Here is a 21,554-nt window from a genome sequence, read left to right as displayed (position 1 = left end):
GTAGGCCATTTCCCTCCCCTCCCCAGGCACCTACATCCTGTTAGCTCAGTTCTGGCTGGGCTTCTGCCTCAGTTTCCCCCCAGTGCTGAGGCAAGAGACCTGTGCCTACCATGTAACTTGTCCCCTTCTCCCTTGGACCCCGATGACAGCTCACCCCACAGTGGAGGCTTCAAACCTTGTGGCCAGCCTCCCTCTCCCCTGACATCCTTGCCAGTTCAGAAACACCTCCACCCTGCAGGCCTCTGGCAGTTATTGGCCGGTCCCCTGCTGCCCTCTGGTGGCCATGTCTGAAAACAGCAACTTCCTGCTGGGGAATTGTTTTCCTCCCAAATTCCAGGTTAAGTCCTGACCTCAGCTGCACAGGGCTACAGGCTTCACTGCCTACGTACCTATGAGCAATACTGTTAAGTAATAATACCTGAGTTTTTCCCCTTTGATTAAAAAAATCATTCATGCATAATGTGAAGTGAGTACAACAGAAAGCAGGATGTGGAAATACCCAGTGGTCCAACTTTCCCCAGAGATCACTACTGTCGGCGGTTTGACCATATCATTCCACAGCCTTTTTGCTTGCACAAATCTCTGTGTGTGTGATGTACACACACACGCTAACGGGATTATACTCGACACGTTGTTCTGTAGCCAGCTTTGTCTATACCATCGTCTTTCCCTGTGAGCACAGAGATCTGCCTCGTTGGTCTAACAGCTGACTGCACTACTTTGGTCAATAATGTATTTGTCCCTTCCTTATGGAAGGATTTGAAGCATTATTGTTTTTTAAAGTTAGTCTTTTTTCCTTTTTAAAAGGTTTGTATTTAAATTCCAGTTAATTAACATGCAGTGTAATATTAGTTTTGGCCGTACGGGATGGTGCTTCAACGCTTTCATAGTCACCCAGCACTCGTCACAAGTGCGCTCCTTAATCCCCGTCACCTATGCTACTCATCCCCCCCCACCTCACCTCTGATAACCATCAGTTTGTTCTCTATCATCTGTTTCTTGGTTTGCCTCTTTATTTTTTCACTTTGCTCATTTGTTTAGTTTCTTAAATTCTACAATGAGTGAAATCATATGGTATTATTTGTTTTTCTCAGACCGACTTATTTTGCTTAGCATAATACTCTCTAGCTCCATCCATGAACTTGCAAATGGCAACATTTCATCCTTTTTTATTCCATTGTATATATATACATTATATCTTCTTTTCCATCCATCAATTGATGCAGACTTGGCTCTTTCAATAATTTGGCTATTGTAGACAATGCTGCTATAAAAATTGGGGGTGTGTATCTCTTTGAGTTATTATTTTGTAACCTTTGTGTAAATACCTAGGAGTGTGATTGCTGGACTGTAGGGTAGTTCCAGTTTTTAAATTTTTTTTTTTTTTTTTTTGAGAGAGAGAGAGAGAGTATGAGCGGGGAAGAGGCAGAGAGAAATGGCAACACAGAATCCAAAGCAGGTTCCAGGTTTTGAGCTGTTAGTACAGAGCCTAAAGTGGGGCTCGAACTCACAAATTGTGAGATCACGACCTGAGCTGAAGTCAGATGCTAAACCACTGAGTCTTCCCGGTGCCCCAGGGTAATTCTATTTTTAACTTTTTGAGGAGCCTCCATACTGTTTTCCACAGTGGCTGCACCAGTTTGCATTCCCACCAACAGTGCGTGAGGGTTCCCTTTTCTCCGCATCTTTCCCAACACAGGTTGTTTCTTGTGTTTTTGATTATAGCCATTCTGACAGGTGTGAGGTGATTCTCATTGTAGTTTTGACTTGCATTTCCCCAATAATAAGTGCTGTTGAGCATCTTTTCATGTGTCTGTTGGCCATCTGAATGTCTTCTTTGGATAAATGTCAATTTAGATCCTTGTCCCAGTTTTAAGTTGGATCATTCGGTTTTTCAGTGTTGAGTTGTTAAGTTTTTCATATATTTCGGATACTAACCCTTTATCAGATATGTCATTTACAAATGTCTTCTCCCATTCCATAGGCTGCCTTTTAGTTTTGTTGATTGTTTCCTTTGCTGTGCACAAGCCTTTTATTTTGATGTAGTCCCAATAGTTTAACTTTGATTTTGTTTCCCTTGCCTAAGGAGATATATCTAGAAAGAAGTTGCTACAACCAATGTCAAAGAAGTTACTGCCTGTGCTCTCTTACAGGATTTTTACGATTTCACATTTAGGTATTTAATCCATTTTGAGGCTTATTTTTTATGTATGGTGTGAGAAAGTGGTCCAATTTTCCCAAAACTATTTGTTGAAGAGACTTCATTTTTCCAATTAGATATTCTTTCCTGCTTTGTTGAAGATTAATTGACCGTATAATTGTGGGTTCGTTTCTGGGTTTTCTACTCTGTTCCATTGACCCATGTGTCTATTTTTGTGCCAGTACCATACTGTTTTGATTACTACAGCTTTGTAATATAACTTGAAGTCCAGGATTGTGGTGTCTTGACCATTGATTTTTTTCAAGATTGCTTTGGTTCTTTGCAATCTTTCGTGGTTCCATACAAATTTTGTGATTGTTTGTTCTAGCTGTGTGAACAATGCACTTGCTGTTTTGATAGAGATTGCATTAAATATCTAGATTGCTTTGGGCAGTATAGACATTTTAACAATATTTGTTCTTCCAATCCATGAGCATGGAATGACTTTCCATTTCTTTGTGCTGTCTTCAATTTCTTTTATCAGCGTTGTATAGTTTTCAGAGTATACAGGACTTTCATCTCTTTGGTTAGGTTTATTCCTAGGTATCTTATTGTTTTGGGTGTAATTATAAATTGGGTTGATTCCTTCATTTCTTTCTGGTGCTTCATTATTGGTGCATAGAAATTCAGCAGATTTCTGTACATTGATTTTGTATCCTGTGTTTTTACTGAATTCATGTATCAGTTGTAGCAGTTTTTGGGTGGAGTCCTTTATTTTTTTTTTTTATACAGAGTATCATGTCATTTGCAAATAGGGAAAGTTTGACTTCTTCCTTGCCGATCTGGATGCCTTTTATTTCTGTTGTCTGAGTGCTGTGGCTAGGACTTCCAGTACTATGTTGAATAAAAGTTGTAAGAGTGGACGGCCTTGTCGTGTTCCTGATCTCAGAGGAAAAGCTCTCAGTTTTTCCCCATTGAGGAGGATGTTAGCTGTGGGATTTTCATACATGGCTTTTATCATGTCAAGGTATGTTCCCTGCAAATCTACTTTGTTGCGGGTTTTTATCATGAATGGATGTTGTACTTTGTCAAATGCTTTTTATGCCTCTATGGAAATGATCATATGCTTCTCATCTTTTCTTTTATTAATGTGATGTAACACGTTGACCGGCCAGTCTTTTTTATTAACCGCCTTTCTGTTTTACGCGGTAAGTAGGAAGCTCTGGGGTCAGGAGGGCCAGAGTCTGCCCTGCCAGGTCTCAGGCCAGTGTCACTGATCTCACCGCTGTGCCCCGCCAAGCCCGTCCCCCTCCCCCCCCAACACACACACACTTAGGGCATCAGGCTCCACCTAGAATCCTTCACCCTGACAATTCTTCCGAGCTGTGACCCCGAGGCGGCACTGGGATCGTCCATACAGTTTGCGGGGAGGAGACCTGGGGCCCCGTGGGGACTTGGACAGCTGTGGAGACACCCCCTAATGGGCAAGGCTGACCGAGGAAGTGGGTTCTGACCCACGCTCCTCTCCTACAGCTCGCAGAGGGCAGCTGGGCCGGCTGATTTCTCTAGGAGGGGAACGTGGGCATCTGTAGCTGCTTTCCCCACCCTGGGCCGACTTGTATTTCACCCAAGTACGAAGAGAAAGTATTCTCCTTGCAGGCTGCTCAAACAATACGGAAGGTTTCAGCCTCCGGGGTGAAACAGACTGGAGTCACCCTCTCCCTTTAAACAACTAAATCCACAGACAAAATATGTGACACAAAGGTTTCCAGCTGGTGGACAAAGGCAGCAGGGAACAAGGATTCCTGAGAAAAGGAAATGCGAGTAAATGATGCGTCCTGTGGACAGAACTTCGAGGTCCCAGGAGGGGCGGGGGGGGAGCCACACAGCCCGGCGTGCTCCCTTACAGGAGGAGACAGACTGGGGAACTTAGGGGGCAGAGGCTATGTAGAATTTTCGGATTGGAGCACTGGAAAGGAGATGGCTGCACTGAGAATGGAAAATGACATAAAGAAGAGCTCTCTCCTAAGAGAGCTCTCCAGACGTGTGCAGAGGGTTCCTGCCCTAGTTAGCTGAGCATGGGTGGGCACATGTATGTGTGGAAGCTACCTAATGCCGATGAAAGGAACAGGCAGAGCTAAGTCCCCAAAGCGCGCAAGGGGACAGAAATAATTTGAGTTCCCACCAGCCAGATTGGGAGACCTCATAATAAATAAGGCAGAATTCTTAGAACGCTATGACCCCAGTAGTGACAAAATTAGTCCTTCCCTAAAGGATGTGCTGGTCTCTTTAACAAAGCTCAAAAGCAAGGCTCAAAGGAATAAAACTATTTCCAAATAACTTACTTGCATTCCACAACAAAGCTGAGGAATATTTACAGGAGCACAACAATATCTGACACTTAATAAGGTAAGATATCTGGAATCCATTAAAAGTTGGGCATATAAAGAAGCAGAAATGTGATCTGTAAGAAGGGGGGGAAATCACCCAGATGATGGCATAAGTAGACAAGGGTATTAAGGTTACTAAAACTGTATTCTGTATTTTCAAGAAGGTAGAGGAAAGCATGACTATGTCAAAAAGAACACGGAAACAATATTTTTTAATGCCTCAATCAAACTTCTAGTGATGGAAAAGTATCACTGATATGAAAAATACACTGAATGGGATGAACAGCAAGTGAAAAGAAGAAAGGATTGGTGAACTTGAAGACATAGTTGCAGAAACTATACAAAATGAAATGTACAAATATAAAAAGACTGAAAAAAAAAAAAAAAGAATGGGGTATCAATGAGCCGTGCAGCTACTCCTGTCGGGTTAATGTACAAATTAAGAATCCCTGGAGAGGAAAAAGAGAAAGATATTCAAAGAAATAATTAATAAAATTTTCCAAAATTGATGAAATCTATAAACCCAAGAAGGTCAATAAACCCAGCACAAGAAATACATAAAGAAAACCATATATTGTACCATAATTCAATTGCTTACAATCAGGATAGAGAGAAAATCCTAAAAGAAGATAGAGGGGAAAGGGCACATTACATACAGAAGAACAAAGATTTAAATGGTAGCACACCTCTCATAAGGAAGAAAAAAAATTCAGGCCAGAAGATAGTGGAGTATCTTTAAATTACTTAAAGGAGAAACTGCCAACCTAGAATTTTAACCCAGCAAAAATATCTCTGCAAATCACATATCTGATAAGGGACTTGTGTCTAGAATATATAAAGAGCTTTTACAACTCAACAATAAAAAGACAAATAATCCAACTTAAAAACAAAGCACCTGAGTAGGCAGTTCTTCAAGGAAGACATACAAATGACCAGTAAACAGATGAGAAGATGTTCGACATCATTAGTCAAATCAAAACTGAAATGAGATACTACTTGGATGGCAAGAATCAAAAAGGTAGATAATGAAGTGTGGTGAGATGGCGGAGAAACTGAAACTGTCATACACTGCTGGTAAGGATGCACAATTTTGTAGCCACTTTGAAAAACAGTTTGGCAGTTCCTCCAAATAGTAAACATAAAGTTACTATCTGATCCAGCAATTCTTATACTGTATGTAAAGTGATACAATATATTTGCAGGTAATCTGTCGTAAATGAAGCTATGTATTGTAAACCCTAGAGAAATGACTAAAAATATAACATGAGGAATTAAGTCTAAGAAGTCAACAGTAGAGATAAAAATGGAATCATTTGGGAGAAAAGAGTTCAAACCAAAAGAAGATAAGAATGGAACAAAAAGCAGATGCTACAAAGAGAAAATAAATAGCAGAATGGTCAATTTAAATCTAACGGTATTGATAATTACATTAAATATAAATGATTCAGACATTTAATTGGATGGCAGAGATCGTAAGACTGGATAAGAAAGCAATGCTCAATGCACCACATATGACCCATGGTCTCTTTGGTCTACAATCTCCCTTCCTTGCCCTGTTTGTGATCCTCTAACAGTGTTCCCTTACCCTCTGGAATTATATTAAACTTCATCAGTAGAGGGTACCTGGAGAGACACTATGCTTCAGAGCTCCCCTTCTCCCTTAGCAGATAAACTCATGTTATGTTTAATACATATTTCTACTCAATTATAATTAACATACAGTGTTATATTAGCTTCGAGTGTAAGATATAGTGATTCAATAATTCTATACATTTCTCAGAGCTCATCCAATAAGTGCTCTCCTAATCCCCTTTATCTATTTCACTCATTGCCCACCCTCTGCTCTTAAAAGTCTGTGTTTTCTTGGTCTTTTTTGTTTGTTTTGTTTCTTAAATTCCACATGCGAGAGAAAACTTCTGGTATTTGTCTTTCTTTGACTAATTTCTCTTAGCATTATACCCCCTAGGCACAACCATGTTGTTGCAAATGGCAAAAGTTCATTCTTTTTTATGACTGAGTATTTTATTACACACACACACACACACACACACACACACACACACACACCACATCTTCTTTATTCCTTCATCTAGCAATGGACACCGGGGCTGTTTCCATATCTTGGTTATTGTAAACAATGCTGTAATACACATGGGGTGTACATATCTTTTAAAAGGACGGTTTTCATTTTCTTTGGATAAATACCCAGTAGTGGAATTACTGGATCATATGAGAATTCCATTTTTAATTTTTTTGAGGAACCTCCATACTGTTTTCCACAGTGGCTGTACCAGTTTGCATTCCCACCAACAGTGCAAGAGCGTTCCCCTTTCTCCACATCCCTCCAACACTTGTTGTTTCTCAAGTTTTTGATTTTAGCCATTCTGACAGGTGTGAAATGATATCTCAGTGGGTTTTGATTTGCATTTTCCTGATGATGAGTGATGGTGAGCATCTTTTCATGTACCTGTTGGTCATCTGTATGTCTTCTTTGGAAAAAATGTCTAATTAGATCCCCTGCCCATTTTTTGATTGGATTATGTTTTTAGGTGTTGAATTGTATAAGTTCTTCATATATTTTGGAAAGTAACCCCTTATCGGATATGTCATTTGCAAATGTCTTCTCCCATTCAGTAGGCTGCCTTTCGTTTTGTTGATGGTTTCCTTTGTTGTGAAAAAAGTATTTTATTTAGATATAGCCCCAATAGTTTAATTTTGCTTTGTTTTCCTTGCCTCAGAAGACATCTAGAAAAATGTTTCTATGGCTAATGTCAAAGAAATCACCTCCTATGTATTCTTCTAGGAGTTTTATGATTTCAGGTCTCACATTTAGGTCTTTAATTCACTTGATTTCTGTGTATGGTGTAAGAAAGTGGTCCAGCTTCATTCTTTTGCATGTAGCTATCCAGTTTTCCAAACATTTTTATTAAAGAGACTGTCTTTTATATACTTGTTGTATATTCTTGCCTCCTCTGTCATAGATTAATTGACCATAAAAGTGTGGGTTTATTTCTGGACTCTCTAATCCATTGATCTATGTGTCTATTTTTGTGCCAGTATATAAATTTTATATTCAGCTTTCCCTATGAGGATTAGCTGTGTTGTTTCTGTATCCTGTTTGAGCCCTGACCAATATAGAATTAACATGGCAGTGGTCCTAAGAGATAACCCCACAAAAATGGGATTTAGAGATTTGTTTGGCTGTGCCCTTGGGGTTGAAGGCAGTGCTCAACTACCTGCCTAAGGGAAATGGGATGCTGGTAAATGCATGGCATGCAGTGACATCACAATTAATCACGTTATCTCCTGTGATTAAGTAACAAGAGAAGCATGTGCCTTGGGAGGTCAGGTGGCTGCCCCACTTGACTGTTGGGATGTAGGATGAATTCTTTCGAGCATGCCTGATGGTTTACCAAAAGAAAAATGACAAATTCTCAGCTTACGTTCCGGTCAAGAACCAGAAACCTTCCGTGACCACTCTAAAAAGTTTCTCTCAATTCTTACAGACACTAGATGGATATCCCTTAAAATCAAACAAAAGTTTAATTGTGTAGGTTGCCGAATTACAGCATTCAAATTCGTAGCCTCACTGAGTTTTTCATGCGAAAGGGAAAGAATGGGATCCTGAACTGTGTAACAGGGACATCTGGTTGGACCCACATAAAACTAGCAACTTGAACCCTCACATCATTCCATCATTCCCTGCTCATTGGGAGTAGCTTGCCCTTCTGTGTCAGAGAGGAACAGACTTCTTGGCTCAGACACTGAGAACTTCACCCAGGGCAGATGCTTTGAGAGGCAGTGCCTAAGACACACCACTGCCTCTCCCATAACTAAGTCAAATCTCAGCATTGTCCAGAGGAACAAGAGAATTCCAGAAAGCAGACTTTACACCCAAACAATCGTGAGATTTTGCTAATACATATTTTTAAGCACATTATATGCGCTATCAAAGCAAGCACCATACTTTTAAGCATATTTATTGAGCTATGGTTCATATGCCCTACAAGCCATCCATTTAAAGTGCACAAGTCAATGGTTTTTGGTATATGCCCAGATATATGCAACCACCAGAACAGTCCATGTTATAAGATTTCCATCATCCCATACACTTTACCTAAGTGTTTACCAAAGAAACCTCATACACTTTACCTATCACCCACTTACCCCCCACCTACCCCTTCAGCTTAGGAAAACGCTAATCTCTTTCTGTCTCTATAGATTTTCCTGTTCTAGACATTTCATAGAAGTGAAATCATACAGTTTGTGTATTTTGTGACTGGCTTCTTTCACGGAGTAGAATATTTCCAAGGTTCACCCAGGTTGTAGCATGTATCAGCACATCATCCCTTTTTATAGCCAAATAATATTCCGCTGTGTGGATATATCACTTTTTATCCATTTGTTCACTGATAAACAATTGGGTTCTTTCTGCCTTTTGACTGTTATCAATAATGCTACTCTAAGGATTTGCATAAAAGTTGTTGTGTAGACATTCATTTCTCTTGGGTACACACCAAGGAGTGGAATTGCTGGTCATATGTTAACTCTCTGTGTATGGCCATCTGAGGAAGGGCCAGACTCATTCTAAAGCGTCTGGACTATTTTTAATTAATTAATTTATGTTTTAATTTACATCCAAGTTGTTAGCATAGAGTGCTATAATGATTTCAGGAGTAGATTCCAGTGATTCATCCCCTACGTATAACACCCAGTGCTCATCCCAGCAAGAGTCCTCCCTAATGCCCCTTGCCCATTTAGACCATCCCCCCAAACCCCTCCAGCACCCTCAGTTGTTCTCTGTATTTAAGAGTCTCTTACATTTTGTCTCCCTTCTTGTTTTTATATTATTTTTGCTCCCCTTCCCTTACGTTCATCTGTTTTGTATCTTAAATTCCTCATATGAGTGAAATCATATGATATTTGCCTTTCTCTGACTAATTTCGCTTAGCATAATACATTCTAGTTCCATCCACATAGTTGTAAATGGCAAGATTTCATTCTTTTTGATTGTTGAGTAATACTCCATATATATATGCCACATATATATATATGCCGCATATATATACGCTATATATATATATACCACATCTTCTTTATCTATTAATTTCTTGACAGACATTTGGGCTCTTCCCATACTTTGGCTACTGTGAATAGCACTGCTATAAACATTGAAACAGCACAGCTGTTGGATAAATACCTAGTAGTGCACTTGCTGGTCATAGGGTCGTTCTATTTTTAATTTTTTGAGGAACCTCCATACTGTTTTCTAGAGTGGCTGCACCAGTTTGCATTCCCACCAACATTACAAAAGAGATCTCTTTCTCTGCATCCTCGCCAACATCTGTTGTTGCCTGAGTTGTTCATGTTAGCCAATCTCACAGGTGTGAGGTGGTATCTCATTGTGATTTTGATTCATATTTCCCTGACGACGAGTGATGCTGAGCATTTTTTCATGTGTTGGTTGGCCATCTGGATGTCTTCTTTGGAAAAATGTCTATTCATGTCTTTTGCCCATTTCTTCACTGGATTATTTGTTTCTTGGGTGTTGAGTTTGATACGTTCTTCATAGATGCAGCTGGACTATTTCACCTGCTAGCAGTAGTCATTATTTTCTCCCCTCATGTGGTGTGTTTCCACTTTTGTGGTGTTCTCTGGAGCACAAACATTTTTAATCTTAATTTTGGTGAAGTCCAATTTATCTCTTTTTTCTTTTATTGATTGTACTTAGAATCCTTCAGCAAATCAGATATATTCCTCAACTGTACTGAGTTTACCGTGGAGCTCATCAAAAGACTTCTGCATTGTGGGTATCATTTTTGGTATATATTTTTTTCTTACAGGATCTCCACTAGACTCTTTCTTATAATTTCTCTCTGCTAAAATTAGTCCCCATCTGTTCATGCTGTCCATCTTTCCTACTAGATACCTTTAACGTATTAATCACAATTATTTTAATGTTCCCATCTGGAAGGGTTATATCTGAGCCTGCTTCTATTGACTGCTTTATTTATTAGCAGTGTTTTTGCCTTGAATGGTGCACATTATCCGTGCAATAGAAGGCACAGCGGTATAGCGTGCACTCTGGGAAGTGGCCATGTGGCTTCTTGTTTCCAATCTATTGTGGGAAATTGGTGGATGCTGTCCGGAGGTGAGCTGGGCTTGGGCTTTGCTGTTGCTGTCCTTACCTTCGAGGCCCCACAGGTGCAGATTCCTGTAGTGGGGGCTTGCACTCCTGCTTGCAGCGGAGTAGGGGTGCAGAAGGTGCAGAAGGGTTTTTCTCCATGATCGTACTCCACTCCCAGCTTTGTGCAACATGGAAGGTCTCTCTCTCTCCACACCTTTCCTTCTCCCCTATAGCAGTAGACTACGCTTGGGGTGGGGGTGGGAATGCTATTATCCTGCTCTGGCTTCAGTCTTAGGTACGTCTTGGGTGTGCGTTTTTTTCCTCCCCAGTGGTAGCTGATTTCTGCTTACTACCAGTACAGGTTCATGGGCCTTGGATGGCTTCTTGCCACTCCCAGAGGGTTATGGGATTTTTTTCTTCTACCTTTCCCCTGGCCAGGGTGAGCTTTTACTGCTCCTTGGGGATGAAGGAAATACGGCCCTTCCGCTAGTGGATTCAGAATTTTGCTTCATAGGAGAACATCTGAGGAAGTGAGCAAGGATCCATTGCCCGGAGCTAAAGATCACCGCAGGTCCGCATCAGCGAGGCGGGTCTCGGGGGCCCTTTTCCTGAGCAGACAGTGAAGGCCTAGGGAAAAGACCTTGGAAGTGCCTGTGAACTTGCTTTGTGTGGAGGGCCCCTAGCCATTCCAGACAAACTAGTCCCTTCTTTGCCTTACCCACTCAGTAAAACTGTACCTGATTTCATCTTCCTCACTGGTTTTGTGGCTAAATCTTTCTACAGTGGCCTGCCACAGGCAAGATAGTTTGGCTGTCCTCTCTCTTTGGAACTCAGAGTACCTAGTTCCCTTTCTGATGAACTCAAGAAAAGTCATGTCTTTATAGTTTATTTGCCTTTTTGTTATTGAAGCAGGAATAATTTTGCAGTGTTCTATGTCCTATGCAAACGCAGAAGCCCATACTATTAGTATGAGAGGGTCAAGGATGGTGTAAATTCTCTATATTGTAGGGGTGCTTGGCTGGCTCAGTTGGGAGAGCGTGTAACTCTTGATCTCGGGGCCGTGAGTTTGAGCCCCACGTTCAGTGTAGAGATTAAATAAATAAAACTTAAAATAAGTTCTCTATATTATATATTTACATAACATTTGAATTTTTACAAGTGTATTTTGTTTTTTACAAATAGAAGAGTCAGGATTCTTTGGAGAAACTGAGCCAATAGCGTGTGTGTGTGTGTGTGTGTGCATGGTGTGTGTGTGTGTGCATGGTGTGTGTGTGTAAAATGAGATTTGTTATAAGGAATTGGCCCACACAATGATGGGGGCTGAGGAGTCCCAAGATCTGTAGTTGGCAAGCTGGGGACCCAGATGAACTGTGGGTATAATTCTAGTGCAAGTCTGAAGGTCTGAAAGCCTGGAGCGCTGATGTGTAAGCTCCAGTCCCCAAGCCAGCAGACTCGAGCCCCAAGAAAAGCAGCTATTTCAGTTGAGAGGCAGAAGGCTCACGTTCCAGCACAGCGAGGCAGGAGGAGCATCTCTTCCTCAGCCTTTGGTTCTTTTTTGCTCTTCAACTGATTGGACAAGGCCCACCCACACCAGGGAGGGCAACCTGCTTTACTCAGACTACCAACTGGAGTGTTAATCTCCTCCAGAAACACTTTCACAGACACATCCGGAATAATGCCTGACCAACTATCTGGGCACCCCCATGGCCCAGTCAAGTTGAAACATAAAATTAACCATCACAATGGGGTAATAACAATAATAATAACACCATCATAATTCTGGACAGCTTCTTAAGGCCGAGACTGATCTGGGAGGCACAGTGGCACCGAGACTTTCTCTATGCATCCTGTTCCACTGGCCCGGGCCACCCAGCTGAGTTCCGGCTCCCAGATGCCACTCACTGAGAGATGCTCTCTAGTCTGGAGCCACCCAGGCCACACCCTCCTCCTAGTGACAAAGGAAGAGCTGAGGCGACCACAAAGGGGGCCTCCCCTCAGAGGCACCTCACCAAGCTGGGGTGCTGGGAAGCCGCTTGAGCCAGCACTAAGAGGAGCCGTAGCCCCCAGAGCTTGGGCCGAACAGCCTACCCCCACCTCACCATCTAAGAGTTAAAGTGGAGGGCTCGCTCCAGATTCCCAGAGCTCCCGGGAACAAAAACTGTTTCTGGAAGTAACCAGCGACTCTCGTGGCCTAGTGGTTTGCTTTTGAACCTCGCCCACCTCGGCCTCTGCTCAGATTCTCAAACAGTTAGAATTGCTTTTACCTTGTGATTCCTAGGTCCCACCCACAAGATCTGTATTCAGCAGGGGCTCAGCTGTGGCCCAGGACTCTGCACGCTTGGCCAGCACCCCGGCATTCCTAACAGCATTGCTTCAGGCCTCACCTGGCCCGGGAAACATTTACAGACATTCCTTTCCACGGAGCGACATGTCGGAGTCCGGAGGTGTGTTTATCCTCCCATGTTCTCCCATGTGCTCCACGAGAAAAGCCAGGCACGGAGAGTCAACCTTGAATGACTCCGAGTCCCCCAACAGGCAGGATTCATCTACAGCGACAGGATTCAGGGGTGCCCTGGGAAGGTGCCCGAGGGCGACTTTCCAGAGAGACGGAAATGTTCTAGAACTCCATTTGGTGTGTGAATTTGCCAAGTCATCGAGCTACACGCTCAAAGCGTGTGAGTTTTGTTCTGCGTGAATTCCACCTTGGCGAAGTCCCTTTGGAAAGGTATCATGTGTTGTTGTCTCAGAAAAATGCCGTTTCAGATGTTTCAAGATTCGTGCCTCCCGGGCGTCACGCGATTACATCTGAGAGCACGTGCATGAGTCACCGCTTCATTGGTGCGTCAGGGGCCACATGCCAGCAAGTCACTGTCTGCTTTGTATGTTACTTGGGCTCCCGCTTTATACAGAAAGACCAGGCGCAGGCCCCTGAGCAAGGCGCGTGGGAGCGAACGGAGCGAGTGGCCCCATCTTCAGGAAACTGGTTTTAGGAAGTTCTGCCCCACATCAGACTCTGCTAGATGGACATGTACATGTACATGCGCACACATGTGTGTATACACACACACACACACATACACACGCACACACGCTCATTCCCTCACATCCCCCTCTCAGGAAAGGAAAGCCTCTGTGAACCAAACACCAGCCCCACAGCTCTTGACCTGAGACCCCTCAGAAATCACCATGGAGCCAGCAGGTCACCACTCAAGGGGCTGCCCCTCAAACTTGTCAACAGCACCCCTGCTTCCCTAGAATCCCCCAGAGGTCAAGAGAAGACTCCACAAGGACAGAAGTTGTGGCTTTGACCTCAGAAATCACGAGTTCTGAATGGGGGCATCTGAGGACCTACGGGCCTGGGCATTCTGAGAGGCCCCCAACATTGGCGAGTCCGAGTTTCAGCCCCTGCTCTGCCGGCTGATTCCCAGGGTCACCTAGGGAATCGTGACCCTGCTCAGGGCCTCAGTTCACCCACATATAAAATGTTGGACTGGCTTTCGGATCAATTATTATTATCATCACCATTATCATGAATACTGTTTGGCTCAAAAATCCATTCCTTGTTTTTTAATTTGTTTAATGTTTATTTTATTGTTTTTGAGAGAGAGAGGGAAAGGGAGACACAGAATCCAAAACAGGCTTCAGGCTCTGAGCTGTCAGCACAGAGCCCGACATGAGGCTCCAACTGGGGAATGGAGAGATCATGACCTGAGCCAAAGCCTGACATCCAACCAACAGAGCCACCCAGGTGCCCCAAGAGCCCATTCTTCAAATGAAACCCCTTGCAGAGCCCTGATAAGAAAAAAAGAAGGCATCTGCCTGAAAATGGGGTTCAGGGACCCACATCCCTTGTCTCCCCCTTGCTGAGGACCCCCACGGCTCTTGAGAATTATTTAGAAGCTGCTAGGCCAGCTAAGCTCCCAATACATGCAGCTGAACTTTGGAAACTGACACTATGGAAACCGTCCGTGACTCCAAAGGACCCAACTGCAGCCACTGTGACCTCAGAATGACAGGGAGCACACATCATCAGACTCCAGGAATCCCAATGTGAAATAACTGCATTCGTACTGCGAATAAAATGTGACTCTTCTATTATTCAGACGGTGCCTGCTCTGGCTGTTTGAGTTCTTAATCTTTTTCTCCCAGCCCCCAATCTGCCTTCCCTGTGACTTCAGAAACCCCTAGAATTCCACCACTGAACGGCCAATCTAGGATGGTAAAGTACACACCTAACTTCAGATCATCACAGATCCTTCCCTAAGACTTCGACACACGGAAAACGTCATCATTCTGGTCCCTCCAGAGGGTTTATTACAATGATGTGCCAGGCACCACGCTACGCACTTCACGCAGATCGCACCTGATTCTCCCCACCCCAGGCATCGCTGTTACAGCATGCGGCAGAGGAAAACAGACTCGGGGAGGAGTCTGGGGGTCAGGGCGACACCACTGCTCACAGAGAGCCCATGGGTGCAAAGACAGCTTGTCTGAGCCCATCTCATCTGTAAGGATGACAAGGGGACCCTCCGTGGCTGCTGGGGAGATAACAAACGCTGCTTCCTAAAACCACCAGACACCAATCTTTTATAGAAAATAGGATTTATTTTCACATTTAGAGTGAACACAAATAAATGCCCCAGAAGTGAATTATACACAGCGTCAGTAGATTTATTAAACACAGAAAGATCAAAGCCCTCCAGGAAATACACGCCGACGGTCTTCTGGAGCACCGGGCACCAACGCGCCATCTCCGCTGTCCCCGATTCACCAACTAGGCACAGCTCGCAGTGGGTTTGTCCTGGGTTTGGCTGCTTCTCCCCTCACGGACTCTCCTCAGAAACCGCGGCAGCGAACAACAGGATTCACAGTGGCCGGGACGAAAGGCCTTGGCCGAGGACCCTTCACGAAAGCCCCGATTACATTCCAAAGGCCAAGCTCTGGGGTTGGGCGGCTTCCGCCACCGAGTGAGGTCATTCCACAGCAGAGAGGGCTGTCACAGCTTCACCTCCAGGTGATCTCGTTAATCGAGTTATCCCAGTTAGAAGAGGACATGAAACAGATACAGTGGCCCTTTGGCAGTGGCTGCCTTTCCCCCGTCGGTCAAGGAAAAGGCAGAAACCTGAAGCTAACCCTTCGCCACCCCTAATGTCCAAGGCACAGGTGAACGTGGGCTGGGGAGAGCACAGGTAAGGCCGGATGGCAGCACGTCCGTGATGGATGCCAGAAACGGGGTGCTGGGGGAGGGTGGGCCCCGTGGAGATCGGACATCCTCACAGCGATGTGGGACAAGGACAGACTGAGTCCGCGGGAGCCCGCGGCGGGGCCCCCCAAGGGGGCCCACGCAGGCACGGCTGCGCCAGCCTCACGCCCTGCTCGCGGCGGCTTAGCTCAGCTGGCCGCAGTCTGTGATGACAATCTTCTTGGACGTCTTCCCACTCCTGGAACCGAAAGACTCTATTTTCTTCACGACATCCATGCCCTCTTTGACATGGCCAAACACCACATGCTTGCCGTCCAACCTGTGAGTTGAGCCAGGTAAGAACGAGAGGTAGTGAGGGGTCGCCCGACACCATGGCCGCTTGGGCAGGGAGCTCAGTGTGGGGGACCCACACTGACAACCTGGGCCCGCCCCTCAAAGCTCCAGTACCAAGCGTTGCCAGGCTCCCCGGAGGAGCTCTCCCTTCCAGGGCCTATGCTCTGCCTCACGGGCCCTGTGACCTCTGCCCCGGGCCACTTAACCTGCATCCCGGTCACCTTGCCTGTGAAAAGTGAATTATTCTCATTCTGCACAGGGAGATAACAGGGTATCGAACTAGTCCCAAGAAATAAGAGGTCCGTGTGTGGTCACGAGTGGCAAGGTAAGAGCCAAGATAACAAGTGCAGTGAAAACGAGTCCCGAGAGGCTCTCGATCTGAGAGTTCCATGAATTCAAAAGGCAGCCTAGTCAGTGCCAGCAAGGCCAACACTGGCTATAGCCAAGGGCAGCAATGTAGGATCTATTAGGGGTTTTGCGGAGAGAGCAAAGGGCAGGCAGAGCCACAGTGACCTGGCCAGCCCGGACTTCTGCGTCCCTTTCGGCCTGGGGGCTGGAGACGGCTTATTATCCACCTACCACTCAGGTCTCCCTGAAGTCCCAGAAAATGGGCTTTACTAAGTCTTAGCTCTGGGCCAGCTATTGAGCCCTTAACCCTCCATGCCTCAGGGCTGGGACACGGGGGGCTCTGGGTAGAGGAACTTCTCAGGTGATGGGTAATCTCCCAGTGAAGACATCCCTGAAATCCACGGGCCTGTGGGCAAGAGGGGCTCCAGGGGCCGTTCCATGCTCAACGTGAAGCCCGGAAACAACAGGCTAAACTAAGCAAAGAGGCTTCTACCCCAGGCCATCTGGAGGCCTGGGAAGCTCTGCTGCATTTTCCCAAGCATATTTGGTAGAAGTTCTTTTGTGCATGCATGCATGCATGGCACATGAAGAAAATTCCAGCTGACAGCAACAATGCAAACCTGATAAAGACGCACTTCCAACAACAACCCAAATTCTCCCTTAGTCCTTCCATGAACTTTATCCCATATAGACTCACAGCCCGGGACAGGGCTACAGTCCCACCGCACACCACCTTCCCCTCAGAAGCACCCGACGCTTCCTCTTGCCGCAAGGCCGCCCCCCAGGAGCAGGGAACTCACCAGTCTGTCTTTATGGTGCAGATGAAGAACTGGGAGCCATTGGTGTTGGGGCCTGCATTCGCCATGGACAGGACGCCTGCAAAGATAAGCAGGGGTGAGGTGTGCTGCCCCAGGAGGCAGCTCAGCGGCCAAGTCACTCACAAGAGGGGACAGCTCGCACCCCTGCAAAGACGTTTAAGTCTGAAAATCCTGGAGCTTGAAGGGGAGAGGCAGGGCCCGGAGGACGACCAGCTCCCCAGGGCCTGTCCAGCTAGGCTGCCACAGGGAGGCCTGGCGGAAGCTCCCATAGCGGAGCTGGAACAGGACTGTGCCCACTGTCCCTTGGGTCCTCAATGTGACACGATGCTGGGTTTTGCTTAAAGGCTTTTCCCCCAGTGTCTCAAAGAAAGGCCTGTTTTTTAAACTGTGAGCTCAGAATGAAAAAGCTCCAGGAAAACCCAGCACCCCGACCCAGAGCGCTGAAGTCGGGGAGGTGCGTTGACAGACAGGGAGCAAGCAGGTGTTAGGCGCGGTAGGCACGGCGGTGGTGGCATCAAAGCTCAGGGCTTCCGGGCTGGGGGACTGGCTACCCCGCTCACCTGGTCCCACGTGCTTCAGCGTGAAGTTCTCATCGGGAAAGCGGCTTCCGTAGATGGACTTTCCCCCGGTGCCATTGTGGTTGGTGAAGTCGCCCGCCTGCAAGCACAGGGCACCTTCTGAGCCACGGCCACCCAGGGCCGCCAGGGGGATACCGCTGCGGCACTGGGACGGAGCCCCGAGCGCACCTCGCACCCACCCAGCCAGAAGCCCCTCAAGCACAAGGGGTCAAAAAACAAAAAATCCGAGGATATAAGGACTAATAAAATAACAAGGAAAATAACCAAAACTAAAGCCTAAGTATTTTCTGCCATTACTACCGCGCCTTCCAAATGATTCACCTTTTAAAAAAAAAAATTTTTTTAATGTTTTGTTTATTTCTAAGAGAGACAGAGAGAGAAACAGCGTGAGCAGGGGAGGGTCAGAGAGAGAGAGACANTTTTTTTTTTTTTTTTTTTTTAAAAATCTGGGCAAGGTTTTAAATGATTCTCGAAGGATCTCATGGCCACTCTGAGAAGATCCTTAGTGACCTACAATTTTCTACCCACAACTCTTGGAGGGTAGACAGGGAGAGGGCCAACAGTCCCCACTCCCTAGTCTGATTTGCAGGGAGCGGCAGCGGCTGGCACATGGTGAGTTCTGCTCCCTGACCGGCATCTCCCCTTCACCCGACCCAGTGGTTCCCCATGTGCCGGAGACCCAGGACCCCGGCGTGGTGCCCCCAACGCATGCCTCAGCGAGCCCTCCGGCCTTGGCAGCCCCGCCCCTGCCTGCTGCCCTTCAGAGGAAGGCGCTAGCCCTGGGCCTCCACATCAGCTCCTGCTGCATCCCCAGCCGGCCGCAGGCAGGGCTGCGAGGGCCTCTGCAGCAGAAAGCCACAGGCTTGGCCAGGCCTGTCCCACAGCCACGGCCTCCCCGCCCATCCCCGCAGTCACCACGTCAGCAGGCCCAGAGCCGACCCACTGCTGCTCACCACAAGATGATGACAGCCCCACATCAGGGTGGAGGGAATGGGGGACAGAACTGTGGGCCGGAAGGACTTCCGAGAGGCCATGACACTCATGCGCCTGCCTCTGTGGTCCGCTGGCCTCAGGACACCAAGCCCCGTCTTAGCTGGGTCTGACCGAACAGAGGACAATCGCCGACATAGCTCGGGTCCTGACCCCTGGGGAGGTTCCTGCTGTCCACATCTGTCCCCAAACCTCTGGCATAGCCAATACTCATGTTTTTGGAAGCCAGGCAGCCCACATGATTAACACTCATCCAACCGAGAAAGTGGCCTTTCTCTAGAAAGAGAAGCTCCAAGTTCAGACCTGCACGTTCTCATCCCTGCTGTCTCTCTTCCTCCTCCTGTCCTATGCCAAGCGCTCAGGGTGACACCGTCAGAGGCTGAATACGCTGGTTCTCCAAAGCCTGAAGATCGACCGCTCCCCGCGCATCGGGGCCTCAGCGTTGGCTCCCCCCACCCCACAGGCTCCGCCAGCCGGGCCAGGGGAGGGCTGTGGCGGCCCAGACACGCTCTGCCGCCATCAGGGTGACAAGACAGGCTTGCAGAGTCACCCATCACTCCACACACCAGGCAGGTGCTCCCTTGTTAATCCTCACGACCGCCCCCCTACGAGGTGGCCCGTTACCACCCCCACGCACAGGAGAGGAACCGAGGCAGGGCCACAGTACCTGGCACATGAAGGACGGAATCACTCTGTGAAAGGTGGAGCCTTTGTAGCCGAAGCCCTTCTCCCCGGTACACAGGGCTCTGAAGTTCTCTGAGGGTTGGAGGGAGAGCAGGTCAAGAGCCAGGCCTCCCTCAACCCCAGGGTCACAGCTCATTCTAGCCAGCGCCTCTTCAATCCCCTCCCCACCCGCCCCAGACAGGAGCATGTGTGGAAAGACCCCAGGCCTGCCCCCGAGTCTGTTCTGGCTGTGTGACCCAGGGCAAGTCATCTCCTTCTCGAAGCTGTGTCTAAGCCCTGTGACAAGAACACAGGCTCCTGGCAGCGAGGCCCTGGGCCACGTAGCCACCACCCTGTCCCATCAGCCACCAGGAGGCAGGAAGTTGTCCCCGGGGAAACTGACATGCGCCTTCTACTGATTCTGAGGCTACAGTGGACAGGTGGGCAGGGCTAACACTGAGGCTCAGAGAGGGACAGGAAGCTGGCCCAGGATACGCAGCAGCTGAGCCTCATGTGGAACTCCCATCTGGTCAGGGGTCTCTGGGCCCCAACTTCTCTCGCCATCCCACCCCGCTGGGCCCCCCTCTCTTCCACCTACACCACACTCAGAAGGCGCCAAGCCTCATCTTACCTGCTGTCTTTGGGACGACATCTGCCTTCAGCTGTGGGGAGAGGAGGGACAAGAGAACACGGTCAGTCCAGAGGCAGGTGATGGGAGGAAACTCCTGACCACCCAACCCCCACGGTGGCCTGGGAGTCGGAGGGTGCACCATGGGCCACTCCATTCCTGTTGGTCCCAGCCCTCCGCAGGAGGCGGCCAAGGCAGCTATCATGTCTGCCGGCTGCTTCCGGAACCCCAACTGGGAGGAAGGAGCCTCGATTTCCTAATCTATATAGCAGAAGGGATGACGATGCCATCCTGGCCTACTTCCACGGGCAGAACTGGCAGAGCTACTACAGCTGGGCCCCAAGCACGAAGACTCAGGCCCCGAGAGGAGCCAGGCCCAGTCCCTTAGAGATGCAGGGGGGTGGGAGGGTAAGGGGAGGCTAGAGCCCCATCCAAGCCCACCTCTTGCCTCCCAGCTTCAAGGGCTACCCTGGCACCAAACCATTGAAATAAATGGGAGTAAGGAGGGTGCTCTCTATTTTCCAAAAAAGTAAGCTGAGGCTTAACTAGGGCCTCTGGGTTCAAAATGGGGTCGGGCTTGAAGGCTACACCTGAGCTCCCGATGTTATCTACCCCGCTGTTTGTTTCTTTGTGAGTCAGGGGCAGGACAGGGGTGCTGCCCCCTGGAGGGGGGAGGGGGTGGAACTGGGGTGAAGGGCCCCCGGGCACACTGCCCCCGACTTGCAGGAAGTCCATCCTGGGTCATCCTGGTGGCCCAAGGCCCGCCCCGCACGAGAGGGCGGGAGGGCGGCCAGAACCTCCCGGGCTCCCTCCCAGACGCTCGGCAGGGGGCGAGTCCCACCGAGGGGGCGGGGCGGCGGGCAAGCTCCGGGCGGGCGGCGTTAAGCAAGGGCAGCCACGTGAGCTCCCCGCCCGCAGCCGGGACCCCGGAGCCCCCCGACCCCCGCCTCTGAGCTCCGGACCTGGGTGCTGACCTCGCGAAGTCTCAGAACCTCTCCCCTACCCCGGGGCCAGCCAGCAGGGCCGGCCTCTCCTAGTCTACTACCTGACCTTGAGCTTTCACCTTCACACGTGCCCTCCCTTCGGCCTCCGAGGGGCGACCGGAAGAGACCAATCTGATGCGCCTTTCTAAGGATGCGGAAACTGAGGCCCAGAGCCCAGGTGTAGGGGGCAAGGTCACCCAGGAAGTCAGGTAAAGCGCCGGGCCCGGGTCCAACGCTCTCCAGGACCATCCCGGACGCGCAGTCCGGCGCGACCCGGCCCTGTGCTCTCACCTCCAGCACCACGCGGCCGAGCGGCTGCCCGTCGGCGCCCACGTCCAGGTACACGAGCGGGT

At 47.8% G+C, this 21,554-nt stretch overlaps 1 protein-coding gene and 1 long non-coding RNA gene across 2 annotated transcripts in view; one reads left to right on the top strand and one right to left on the bottom strand.

The window, feature by feature from the left end:
* Positions 1 to 15,242: 15,242 nt before the first annotated feature.
* PPIF (peptidylprolyl isomerase F) lies at positions 15,243 to 19,680 on the bottom strand. Its single transcript, XM_077746426.1, has 4 exons — positions 19,595 to 19,680; positions 17,920 to 18,016; positions 17,342 to 17,417; positions 15,243 to 16,179 (listed from the first exon to the last, which is right to left on the bottom strand). The coding sequence occupies exons 1-4, from the start codon at positions 19,601 to 19,603 to the stop codon at positions 16,044 to 16,046; spliced, it is 318 nt and encodes a 105-aa protein (XP_077602552.1). The 5' UTR covers positions 19,604 to 19,680; the 3' UTR covers positions 15,243 to 16,043.
* Positions 19,681 to 21,078: 1,398 nt separating this feature from the next.
* The window catches only part of LOC144216954 (uncharacterized), a 9,068-nt gene continuing 8,592 nt past the window's right edge, over positions 21,079 to 21,554 (top strand). The window contains exon 1 of the long non-coding RNA XR_013330808.1: positions 21,079 to 21,540. This is a non-coding gene — a long non-coding RNA (uncharacterized LOC144216954). The remainder of the gene's footprint in view (positions 21,541 to 21,554) is intronic.

The sequence above is a fragment of the Crocuta crocuta genome, unplaced genomic scaffold, assembly GCF_008692635.1.
Source record: "Crocuta crocuta isolate KB4526 unplaced genomic scaffold, BGI_CrCroc_1.0 scaffold28, whole genome shotgun sequence".
NCBI lineage: Eukaryota > Metazoa > Chordata > Mammalia > Carnivora > Hyaenidae > Crocuta > Crocuta crocuta.
Note: the sequence above shows the minus strand (reverse complement) of the source record. Positions and strands in the feature narration are given on the sequence as shown.